The 13,214-nt window shown below is 41.1% G+C and overlaps 1 protein-coding gene across 1 annotated transcript in view; it reads right to left on the bottom strand.

The window, feature by feature from the left end:
- Nucleotides 1-555: 555 nt before the first annotated feature.
- Nucleotides 556-13,214, bottom strand: part of pkd1l1 (polycystin 1 like 1, transient receptor potential channel interacting) — a 148,194-nt gene continuing 135,535 nt past the window's right edge. The window contains exons 58-60 of the mRNA XM_033039725.1: nt 9,002-9,139; nt 8,464-8,609; nt 556-2,822 (exon numbers count right to left, since the gene is read on the bottom strand). Of these exons, the coding sequence (XP_032895616.1) occupies nt 2,087-2,822; nt 8,464-8,609; nt 9,002-9,139 (1,020 nt within the window). The 3' untranslated portion in view covers nt 556-2,086. The remainder of the gene's footprint in view (nt 2,823-8,463; nt 8,610-9,001; nt 9,140-13,214) is intronic.

The raw sequence follows: 13,214 nt of genomic DNA, 5'->3' as shown, positions 1-13,214 counted from the left end.
GTGGAATCCAATTCACTGGATGTTTTCAAAAGAGAGTTAAGGACCTGTCCCACTTTCCCGAGTTATTCACGAATTCTCCCGAGTTTTCAAACTCGCAGAATGTTCGTAACGAGGCCGTAGGAGTCCCTGGATATATCGTAGCGGCTCGTTATGCCAGCCGTAAGTACTCGGAGCTATATTTTTACTCGTGGACATTTTTCATCATGCTGAAAAAACGTCCCGACTTACCTGATGCCCCGAGTACCTACGGCTGGCATAACGAGCCGCTACGATATATCCACGGACTCCTACGGACTCCTTACGAACATTCCGCAAGTTTGAAAACTCGGGAAAGTGGGACAGGCCCTTTAGATTTAGCTCTTGGGGCTAAAGGAATAAAGGGATATGGTAAAATAGCAGGAACGGGGTACTGATTTTAGATGGCCAGCCATGATCATAATGAATGGTGGTGCTGGTTCGAAGGGCCAAATGTCCTACTCCTGCACCTATTTTTCTATGTTCTAAGTTACCTGGCCCCATTCCCCTATTCCTTACACAATCATCAGAGTACGCTTCCATTAAATTGCATTTTTATTGGATGTATCAGGGGATTGTTTGCGCTATCTGTGGGTGCAATCTATATTTGTCTAATTTCTTGTCTAAATACAACATGGGAACAGGCCCTTCAGCCCAACTCGCTCAGCAGACCAAGAAGATCTATGTGGGTGGTTTTATTTGTGGGGAAAGTAGAGGGCCATGGGCAAAATAAATGGTAAGACTGTGACCAGGTAGGTGATAATTCAAAGTTAGTTCAGGTAGAATATGGGGACCTGGGAAGATGACTAAAATATTGTCAGATTATGCCATGAAATACTGGAATGGAAATCTCAGGTGAGGGCAATGACTGCTTCACTGAGGGTAAATGGGATGTGTGGAATGGTACGGGTTGCTTCTTACTGAATGAAAAGATCACTGGCTGAAGCTAAAAGGGGATGAAGGAGCAAGAAATTGCTGCATTAATTCTACTCGAGTAGAATATGGAAGATGGAATTTGGAAGAGTACAGCACAGGGACAGGCCCTTCAGCCCACAATGTCTGCTGGCCCACATGATGCCAAGATAAACAAATCTCATCTGCCTGCACATGATCTATACCATTCCATTCCCCACACATCAAAAAGTACTTGGAGATGGCAGAAAGTTTGAGTGCTTTGAGTTTGAGTAGAGCAGTGAAAGGCTCTGTTTGATGTCGAAAGTCCAGGAAAGCAGAGGCATTCAGCATGAACACATAGGAGCAAACTAGCAGGAAGAAAATTCATTCATGATCGTGTTGAATGGTAGTGGAAGCCCATAAACTATAATGTTTTATTATTAATGTTTTATGTGTCATTCTTAATTGTTATTGTTTGTCGTGTTGTTACTTGCGAGCGGAGCACCAAGGCAAATTCCTTGTATGTGTACATAGCTGGCCAATAAACATAAACTTATTTAATAATTCATTCATTCTTAGAAATGAATGGCCTACTCATGCTCCTATTTTCTCTCTCCAGCTAACCACTGTAGAACATAACAGAGAATATTTCTGGAGTGAAGTCCTGGGAAAACATAACATTGTAAAGGATTGATATTGTACATTGTGTGGAGTTGATTGAGCAAGAGAAATGGATTTATCTCTCTTCCTTCACACTAAACAGGAGCCTGAGCATCTACAATCAGTTCCACTTACTTCTCATGTTTAATTCCATTGATTTCAAATGAAACAACAGCCAGCGGCTGATAATCTAAATCTGTTTAGCACCAAAGACCAATGACTGATGTCTCCAATTTGCATTCCTCCATCCAAAAAAAATGATTGCAACACTCAGAAAAGAAAGAAATGTTCGTTTTTAAAGTAGGGCTCAGTATTATGTTTTATATTAACAAAATCATTAACCTTTTGAGGACTGCAATAGAATTAAGAATTTCAAACAAAATCACTAATGTATTTCATATGCTTTGATTAGATATGGAAAATAAATAAAACAGGAACATATTTGCCATTAGAATTCCTTGAATCAAAAGGGAAATTGAATACAAGGTGGATGAGCTTCTCTCTATTTTATGAATAATCACCAACACTGCTTTACGCATCCCGGAAGATCGGGCATACCTACAATTTCATCTTGTTCACCTTTGCTTCCTGAAGACTGGATTGAACTTTCAGAATTCTCTGATATTCGAGCATGTCTTTCTGACATATTATTTTGCTCAGATGGAGATTGGTGTTCAGTGCTTGGTTGGACAATTTGGTTTCCAAGGCACTTGCCTGAAGTAGTTTGCTGCGAGACTTTAATCGCTTTAACTGATAGGTCCTTGGTGTTGTCGAGGATCTGAATAACTGTTGTGTGTGAGCGTTTAAGCTGTTTACGGTTCTTTCCTGAGGTGCAGGCTGAGGAGCTACGTTGCTGACCAGTCAGTCTACTCTCCAGCATCCGTGTCTGTGCCGCCTGCTTCTCTGGACATTTAATTCCACACAAGACATGGGGCAACGTATCTCCTAGTTTTGCAAGATTATAATGTTCAGCACTTAAGGAGTCCACTGGTTGTGGAGATTCATTCTGGGTGGACACAGCGCAAGAATCGGAATTGCAGAATGTTTCTGATGGATCTGGAGCACTGCAGGGAACAATATTTACAGCTCTGTCATCAGTGAATGAAACGTCATCCCGTGTAATCGAAGAATCTACATCAACCCTCTTCTGGGGGTATGTCGATCCACGACCACTTTGAGCACTTTCAGATGTTCTAAACATGTTTTCTTGGGAGATTTGAAGTTGATGAAGGGTCTCTAACTCGAGCTTGGACCTAAAATGAGAAGGACAACTTTAAGTAGTTGATTGTATGGATAAGGAGAAAGAAATAAAAATAATTCTTGATATTTAATTGATACCATACAGCATTGACTCCAACGAAGTCTCTGTGTGCGTGTGCATGTATGCATGCGCGTGTGTGTGCTCATGTGTGCATGCGCGCATGCATATGTGTTGGTGTGCTTGTGTGTGTGCATATATCTATATGTTAGGGGCTCCAATTAGGGTATAGATAAACGGAACTGTGATGGAGTATCAAACTAAGATCCAATTGCTGGGGGCTAGTTGGGTATTTGTTTCCGTGATATGGCTTTACTCTTTGTACTGGCCATATCCGTAACATTGAAACTTGAAGAAAGAAAGGGAAAGAAAAAATGGAAGGAGAAAATGAAAATTAATGTTGGCGTTTGGTCATTTCACCAGTCGAAAGAAGAATTTGTCAAACTTGCTATGGGGAAATGCCTCGCATCAATATTACAGATCACATTTTCTAATGGAGAATATCGGGTCATTCAGAGGCAGGCAGCAGAGGGTTGTAAACGGCAGTTGACATTTTGCAAAGAATATTTTCTGAAAACATCAGAACACACAAATAAGGTGGAGGTATTGAATGGTCTAGGCACAGATTTTTGAAAATGTCCTGAGGAACAAGAATGAAAAATCTTTGGAAAACCGAACAGTTGGTTAGCATAAATGTCGCTGGTTTTCCTTGGTAGATGTGGGCATATGTGAAATATCCAGACATGTAATTGCTGTTATTTATTCAGCAGAGCTTTCCTGGGATTGGCAAAACCATGGCTTTTTAAGCAGAAGTTGCATTCAGTTTTGCAATCTTTTCATGAATTGAAGGTATTGCTAAAAAGCACTAATCAGCTAGAAACATAGAAACATCCTTCTAAATTCCGGTGAATACAAGCCCAGTCAACCCATTCTTTCATCATATGTCAGTCACACCATCCCGGGAATTAACCTGGTGAACCTACACTCCTTCAATATTGAGTATAGGAGCAGGGAGGTTCTACTGCAGTTGTACAGGGTCTTGGTGAGACCACACCTGGAGTATTGCGTACAGGTTTGGTCTCCTAATCTGAGGAAAGACATTCTTGCCATAGAGAGAGTACAGAGAAGGTTCACCAGACTGATTCCTGGGATGTCAGGACTTTCATATGAAGAAAGACTGGATAGACTTGGCTTGTACTCGCTAGAATTTAGAAGATTGAGGGGGGATCTTATAGAACCGTACAAAATTCTTAATGGGTTGGACAGGCTAGATGCAGGAAGATTGTTCCCGATGTTGGGGAAGTCCAGAACAAGGGGTCACAGTTTAAGGATAAAGGGGAAATCTTTTAGACTGAGATGAGAAAAACATTTTTCACACGGAGAGTGGTGAATCTGTGGAATTCTCTGCCACAGAATGTAGTTGAGGCCAGTTCATTGGCTATATTTACGAGGGAGTTAGATGTGGCCCTTGTGGCTAAAGGGACCAGGGGGTATGGAGAGAAGGCAGGTACAGGATACTGAGTTGGATGATCAGCCATGATCATATTGAATGGCGGTGCAGGCTCGAAGGGCCGAATGGCCTACTCCTGTACCTATTTTCTATATTTCTATGACACCACGATTGTGGACTGTGGGCGTTGTGGACCGTGAGGAAGGCTATCAAGGTAAACAGTGGGATATAGATCAGTTACGGAAATGGGCAGAGAATTAACAGATGGAGTTTAATCCAAGTAAGTATGAGATGTTACACTTTAGGAGGTTATATGTTAGGGGAACGACAATTAATATAATGAGCTTTAACAGCATTGATGTACAGAGGGATCTTGCGGTTCAAGTCCATAACTTACTGAAAGGGGAAACATAAGTTGATGGAGTGGTAAAGGCGGCTTATGATATGCTGGCCTTCATAGGTCACGGCATTGAGTATAACAGTCAGGAAGTCATGCTGCAGATTTATAGGACTTTCGTTGGGCCCCATTTGTAGTATTGCATTCAGTTCTGGTCATTCCCATTACAGGAAAGATGTGGAGGCTTTGGAAAAGATGCTGTGGAGACTTACCAGAATTATGCCTGAATTAGGGGGTATTAGCCACAGAGAGAGGCTGGACAGACTTGGATTGTGTTCTCTGGAACAGTGGAGGTTGTTGGGAGACCTGATAGAAGTATATACAATTATGAAAAGCATAGATCGGGTAGACAGCCAGAACCTTTTTCCCTGGATGGAAATATCAAATATTAGAGGGCATTGCTTTACGATGAGAGGGGAAAAGTTTAAAGTAGATTTGCAGGACAATCTTTTTATACAGCGGGTGGTGAGTGCAGGGAACGTGCTGCCACTGGTGGTGGTTGAGGTAGATATGAAAATGGCATTTAAGAGACTTTAGATAGGCACATGGATATGCAGGAAATAAAGGGATGTGGATTATGTGCAGGTAATAAGAGATGGTCTTGGCATCATGTTAGGCACAGACATTGTGGGCCGAAGCACCTGTTCTTGTGCAGTACTTGGGCTTGCTGGACCCTTTAAAATAGCAGCTGTGAGCCTGGAGTCACATGGGCTAGATTGGATAAGGACGATGATTTCATCCCTAAAGATTAGTGAACCCGATGGGGAACCAGACAATGCATACAAGCTTCATCCCGTATTGATACTTTTAACTAAATTATATTCCCCGGCTGCTATGTTGGGATTTCAATAAATTACCACATAATTAAACCTCGTCTCTGGACTGCTGTTCTGGTAATTTATTCACAATGTTGTCATAAGTTCCTTAGTTGGTCCAACACTGACAAAAAGTTGGCACTCACAAAAATGCCCCCAATATAACTAATGAATGGTTCTGTATAATTCATTGAAGTGGTTCTGCCTTTATCTCTAAAGTCATTTTCAGTTGGTTAGAACTGGGGGTTTAAATGTGATGCTTACATTTTGTGATTAAGCTCATCTACAGCTCAGGCACGTGCCGTCAGGATAGGCAAGGTAGGCACTGCTTGCCCTGACTAAAATTATGACATGGTAATCATTAAATATAAATAGTAAAGGCATAGGAGAATTATGCCTATTTACGAGATCGATCTCTTAGGTAGGCATAATTCTCCGTGCCTTTCAACCGGAGCACTTTTAACATTTGAAGGTCTGTGCAGCCCACGTGCCGTCCGCGCTGCTTGAAGCCGTCAAATTCAAGCGGAGCTGAAGGCAGCTGAAATTCTGCCTTTGCTGTACTGCGCATGCGCAGCTCAAGTTTCTTGGTGGGTTTTTCAAATATGGATTGCCATTATCTGAACGGTATGTTAGGAAGCAAAGAGAGAAGAATGGAGTTTGTGTACCAATACTGTGGTAAGTACATTTCTTGGTACTTTATGTTTTTAAATACTGTATTAAATAATAATAATAATAATAAATACTTTATTGATCCCTTCAGGGAAATTCAGATGTCATGGTATTGTCATTCAATAAGATGACACCTGATTCAACGTCCCGGTGTGCTCCCGTTTTTCCCACCATCTCTCCACCTGCCTTCATCCTCCGTCCCCCACCCATTCAGTAATTAAAAAATGAAGGAGATTTAGAAGCCTTGGGCAAATTAAATTTTTACTTATTTTTATTTTTAATTTTGAAGGAGAGAACAATGCGCATGCGCGGTTTAGGATTTTTTTTTAAAGCCGCTTGCCTACCTATAGTAATTACTCACGGCACGTGCCTGCTACAGCTGTATTAAGCATGTTGCATTAGCTTATGGTGCTTTGATTGACCACACATTAGTTTGCAATGCAAAAATATTACTGTAAAAAAGAAATGTTCTAAACCTGAGAGATTTTTTTTAATGGCACAAAGCAAAATGGTTTCACCAGAAAATCAAGGGGAGAAAAAAATCAGTTCTTTGCGTAGCACAGCTTCCAGTGTAATATGCACCCAGATTATAATTGAACTCAAAATGGAAACGCAAGACATTTTTGCTCTGCTTTTCTCTTAACGATTTGTGCAGATGGAACATCAAAGTCGACTGAATAATATAAATTGAAAGATAATGGTAAAATGCAAGAGGAAATAGGTCAGTGAAGTGAACAGGTAGTTGGCAGACAATGGCAGAGAAATGAAGGGCAATATATTCTATGGTCATGTGAGGAAGAATTTAATTAAATTAAGCACAGATATATAAAAATATCTCAAAATAATGGAGATTCGCAGGGGAAATCTTTCATGAAAAGATCAATAAACAGTTCAGTGGAAGATGAAAGGAGTGGAAATCAGCCTTTCATTTTACATTTAAATATTAATTAGTGGACCATGTGGTGTTCAGGGTTCTGCAGCATCAATGTGGTATCTTGATTGCCCAGCGGTTAAGACCTCACCCTTGCCCGCACTATTCCCATCCCAATGGAGTTGCTGCAAGACACAAAATGTCTTGCTATTGTTCACATCACCATATAAATCAAACAGCAACAGAAGCCCAACTTAATAGTTTGAAAATACTGCCATTAAAACTGCATAAGCAAAAAGCAAAAAAAAAACACTTGCAAACATATACGAGTTGAAAATCTATAGCACTGTCTCACCAAATATGCCCACTTACACTCCTACTCAAGTAGAAAACCCAGAATCTGGGATAGGATGATATATATGGGCTAACCTAGCAGCAAAGCATCCAAATGACATATGGAAAGATGCATAATCTTTGATAACATTATTTGTGTAACAGTCTTTGGGGATAGAGTCTGCGTTGCCTGTAGTATTTTTAATAAGATACTGCTGAACAACAGAACTGAGAACACAATATGGTTTTCAGACCACAAAACAACAACATCATTCCTTCCCAGCCAAACCTCCCCCTTTTCCCCCAAGAGGTGCAATACCTGTCCCTATACCTCCTCCCTTGACTCCGTCCAAGGACCCCGACAGTCCTTTCAGGTGAGGCAGAGGCCCACTTGTACCTCCTCCAACCTCTACTACATCCGCTGTTCCAGGTGTGGACTCATAGAGACCAAGCGCAGACTCGGCTATCGTTTCACTGAACACCTTCGCTCAGTCCGCCTAGGCCTACGCTACCTCCCGGTTGCCAAACACTTTAGCTCCTCATCCCATTCCCATACTGACATTTATCCACTGTCAGAGAAAGGCCAAACGCAAATTGGAGGAACAGCACCTCATATTTCGCTTGGGTGGTTTACAACCCAGTGGTATGAATATTGATTTTTTTGTGACCCTTGCTTTCTCTTTCTCTCCATCCTTCCCCCACCTTAGTTCTCCGACTAGTTTCACTGTCCTCCTGATTAATTTTACTGTTTTTATGTCTTGTTATCACCTTTCTCGCTGCCAATAATGAACCATTCTACATTTCCTTGATCAACGTCTGCTTTGATCTGTTGTTTTCACACCTTACGCTTCCATATCTCTAAGTTCACTCTCCCGACTCCCATTCTGAAAAAGGATCTCGACCCGAAATGTCACCCATTCCTTCTGTCCAGAGATGACCCGTTGAATTACTCCAGCATTTTGTGTATATCTTATTTTAATATACATTTAGATAGGTATGTAGTTTTATGTGGCACACATATGAAGAGGGCTGTTGAGCAATTTAAAATTGTCAAAAGCAGCACAGAAACTCCTCCTTACTTACAATTAACAATTGTTTTACCTTAGCATTTTGATATCTGTGATGTCTGAATCAGAATTGTGTTCTTTTCCTGGAATTAAGAGTTGATATATCTGCAGATTGTTCCTGAATAGTTCTTCAAGTTTGTAAACTTTATGCTCCAAATGATTTTCATTAAATCTGTGAGTCTATGACAGAAAATAGTTACTTGGATAAAATACTGCATGAGATCAGTAAGTGTCTAGAATGCAGACATCTCATTTAAACTTGAATGATAAATGTTTTATCACACTTAACCTGTGATGTGATTCATTTTAAACTTATAACTTGCCAAAGGGACAGTAAACATTCTGTTCCCCAATTTTCTATAATTATTGCTTTTACCAAATACATGTGTCCAACACTCCTCAGAGTGTAAAATTGACATAATAGGACAAATACTTCTTTGAACTAATCGAATTATTTTATATAAACGTAATGCCGAGCAATGATTGAAGTTAACCATAAGAAATTTAAACCAATATCAATGGAGGTCTCAAAATCTTACAGTAAGTAATAAACATCAGTCTATTCAAGTTACCTCTTGGTTGTAGTAATAACCATGAGCTAATTGATAATGTGGCTTTTCTGCTAGAGAGTAGTGAAGACTGTTTGACAGTGCATTCAGTCGGAACAACAATTCATCCATCAAGTTTTCAAATTCATCCAGGTAAAAGTTCTGAGGAAGAAGAAAAATGTGTAAAAAGATATTCTGGTGTAATGTTACTTCTACTTTTAGGTTATTTACCTGTCATTCAAGGATGCGCACCCACACACATATTTTAATTAAAAATCTGCTTCCAAGTTTTCAAACTATTGCGCAAACTATTTCATTAATATCCTCAAACACCACTTCTTAACAGTGCATCCTTAAATCAAATTAATTTGGTTTATGGTGACCATTTTTCTACTATGTTACCTTTTCCACCTCCATGGGAGTGGTGGTGGAGGCAGCTGTGATAGTCGTGTTTAAGAGACATTAGATATACAGGGAGTAGAAGGATATGGATTATGTGCCGGCAGATAAGAGTTTGTCTTGGCATCATTTTCTATGTTTTTCAAAGCCTTTTGAGGTTGATTCTCTCAGCTTCAAAGGGCAGTACTTCAGTCACCTGTCCAAAATTACTGTATCTGCTTGAAATTCCATGCTGTGATTTGGCTGAGACATGTGACTCAGTAGATGGGTGCTAATGGATGCAAATCTGCATCCAGCCATTGCCTGCACTGTTTCTCCAACTCATTTAACCTAATTAACTAAACGTCATGCTGTTGCTCTAAACTATAATATTTTCTTCAATAAAACAACATATTCCAGACTAACTTACCTCCTTACTTCATAAGGAAACCCAACATTTTTTAATATAACCAATGTATTTTTTTAAATGTGCTCCACATTGGTTGATCGGGAACAGGATTTGAATCAATTTTACAATTAGATTCTTACTTTAATGAATACAAAAAGATACACACAAAAAGCTGGAGTAACTCAGCGGGTCAGGCAGCATGTCTGGAGAAAAGGAATAGGTGATGTTTCAGGTCGAGACCCTTATTCAGACTAAGAGTCAGGGGAAAGGGTAACTAGAGATGTGAAAGGTAAATAGAACAAATGAATGAAAGATACGGAAAAAGCAATGATTATCACGGAAAGGTAGAGCCCACAATGGTCCGTGGTTGGCTGCGGGGTAGGTGATAACGAGTTATACAGAGAAACTCAACAGGATGACAGTGTACCTTGTGCGATGACTAGGGTGGGGAAGGGACGGAGAAAGAGGGGATGCAAGGGTTACTTGAAGTTAGAGAAATCAATATTCATACCACTGGGTTGTAAACTGCCCAAGTGAAATGTGAGGTGCTGTGCGATCAATTTGCATTTGGCCTCACTCAGACAATGGATGAGGCCCAGGACAAAAAGGTCAGTATGGGAACTGGGAGAATTTATACAATATGCTTCTCAATCAAATGTTCAATTGATGCTGAATGAAACAGTAACAACCATAGGATCTTAATGCAATCAACATAAAATATTATTTAAAAAATCATATATACGTTTCTCTCATTTCATTGAAAATATTTAACTGGTGGGGGTAATGTATTTTTCCTTTCTTAACTGTGTTATTTTCACTGGAGCAAGATAATCACCATTTCCTTTTCCATTACTCAAGGGTGACCTCATGCATGCAAAATAAATTACCAAGACATTGTTGAAATTCCTATTGAAAACACAGAACTATATGACAATCCAAAACCAATACTAATTGTTGAGAACTGTGTGTAACTGAACATAATATAAATATTTTATAACACAAGGGTTACAAGGGAAGCTTTCACATGAATCCGGTTTCTACCAAGAAACAATTGCTGTCCTGTTCATATATCTGCATTTCCTCAATGGGAATGCGAACAAGTTCATAGAATTGCTCTTCCACCAACACACTCATTGAAATATGGTAACTCAGTAAGATCAGAGACCTACAGTAAGATTTATGGCTGCAATTAAACCTCATGATTTGGAGAGGGCCCTTTTCATTGTTCACATTTTAAGAAGGTTGCCAGAATAATACAGCGCTGAAGAAGGGTCTCAACCCGAATCGTCACCCATTCCTTCTCTCCAAAGATGCTGCTAGTCCCACTAAATTACTCCAGCTTTTTGTGTCGATCTTGATCCATTTTGATTTCCCAACACTAAGGCCTCAGTGGCCTCGGGTACTTTGCTCTACAGATGCAAACAGTTCCCCCTCAACTAACACTCTTCTCTCCCTGGGAAGTTTGGCCTCATCTTAAACAACTTCTCTTTTGACTCCTCTCACTTTTGTCAAATCAAAGGTGTGGCCATGGGTACTTGCGTGGGCCCAGCAATGCCTGTCTTTTTGTTGGTTAAATTGAACACTCCACGTTCCAAATGTACACTGGCACCACCCCCTAACTCTTTGTCTGTTACATCAACAACTGTATTGGGGCTATCTCCCGCATCCATGCATAACTCGTTGATTTCTTTAACTTTACCGTTAATCCACTCTGCCCTTACATTCACTTGGACGATTTCTAACTCCTCCCTCCCGTTTCTCGAACTATCTGTTTCCATCATGGGGGCAGTGTATCTACTGACGTCTATTACAAACCACTAACCCTCACAGCTGTCTTGACTACACCTTATCTAATGCTAACTTTTGCAAGGACGCTCCCCATTTCTCTGTCTCTGCCGCATGTGCCCCCAAGATGAGGTTTTCCACTTTGGGACATCCAAGATGTCCGCTTAAATGTGAATTCCCCCTTGCTGTGGATTGAGCCCATAACCATGCCTCCTTTGTGTCCCACAGCTCTACTCTTATTCCTCATTCCCAGACGGAACGAGGATAGAGTTCTCCTTGTCCTCACCTATCATAGCACCATTGGTTGTATCCAACACATCATTCTCCAACATTTCCACCACCTTCACTTGATCCCATCACAATTCACATCTTCCACTCCCAACAACTTTCTGTGTGTTGCACAAAGCTATGGCCCTGTAACAGGTACTTGAGCCAGTTCACGGACTCGTCAGCCGCCTGTCACTTCTGCAGCAAGAACCGTGTTCCATGTGTACATGGAGTGTGAGAGGTTGCAACCCCTATTCGACTATCTGAAGTGGCTGCTCCTCAAGTTTTGGCTACATTTTTACATTGATATTTGGGCACCCGGTACAGAGGGGAGGGAGCGGGGGTTTCCCTGTCAGTTTGCTCCTGGGCCTGGCCAAGATGACCATTCGTGGGTCCAGGCAGCAGGGAGTCGACGGCCACACCGGGGTCGGCTGCCTGCCCCTTTTCCGGGCCAACCTCCGTGTCCGCGTGTCCCTGGAGAGGGACCAAGCGGTGTCCACGGGGACTTTGGAGGCCTTCCGTGAACGTTGGTCGCTGTGGGAGGTCGAGTGTAATATTGATGAGGACGACATTATTTTTTAATTGATGACTGTTGTTTTGGAAACTGCCTCAAAGGCAGTTATGATTGCGTTACTTTTTTTGTATGTTTGTTTTTGTTTTCTGAATAAAAGTATTTGCATTAAAAAAATAAAAAATAAACATCTTTCTGTGAAGAGCACTCTGTTACTTCTTGGTTCAGTCATCTTTTCGCACCCAACCTGCTTCCCCCACATGCACTTTCTCCTGCAACTAGAGGAGATGCAACATTTGCCTCTCATATTTATCCAGGGAATACAGTAGCCCTTCCAGATAAGACCGAGATTCATATGCACCTTCTTCAACATTGTCTATTGCATTTATTGCTCCTGATGTAGCCTTGTTTATATTGGTGAGACTATATGTGGAAGAGGCGAATGTTTTGCCAAACACTTGCAATCTGCCTGCCAAGGCCTGCTGGAACTCCTGGTTCCAAACAAGTTAAACCTTCCTTCCCATTCCCATACCAACCTTACTGTCCTTGGCCTCCCCCATTGCCAGAGGCCACGTGCAAACTAGAAGAACAACACCTCATATTTTGCTTTTAAGCTTACAGCCCAAAGGTATGAACATTGTTTTTAAATTTCAAATTATGCCCTCACTACGCCCTTCTCCTTCCCACCCCCTAACTGCAGTATGCACCCGTTTCTCCCACATCTTCCACGTCAGTCTCCCTGCTCCTTCCCCCCCCCCCCCACCACTCTCTGTATGCTCATCTCCCATCCTAAGAGTCAATTTTTTACTTTTACCCATTCTTTCATTCCTCTCTGTCCCATTCCACTCGTCCCCCTCACTCTGACTCTAAATTTCATTCCTCCTCTT

This window comes from Amblyraja radiata, chromosome 2 (assembly GCF_010909765.2).
Source record: "Amblyraja radiata isolate CabotCenter1 chromosome 2, sAmbRad1.1.pri, whole genome shotgun sequence".
Lineage (NCBI taxonomy): Eukaryota > Metazoa > Chordata > Chondrichthyes > Rajiformes > Rajidae > Amblyraja > Amblyraja radiata.
The sequence above is the reverse complement of the archived record's forward strand: the minus strand, read 5'-3'. Positions and strand labels throughout refer to the sequence as shown.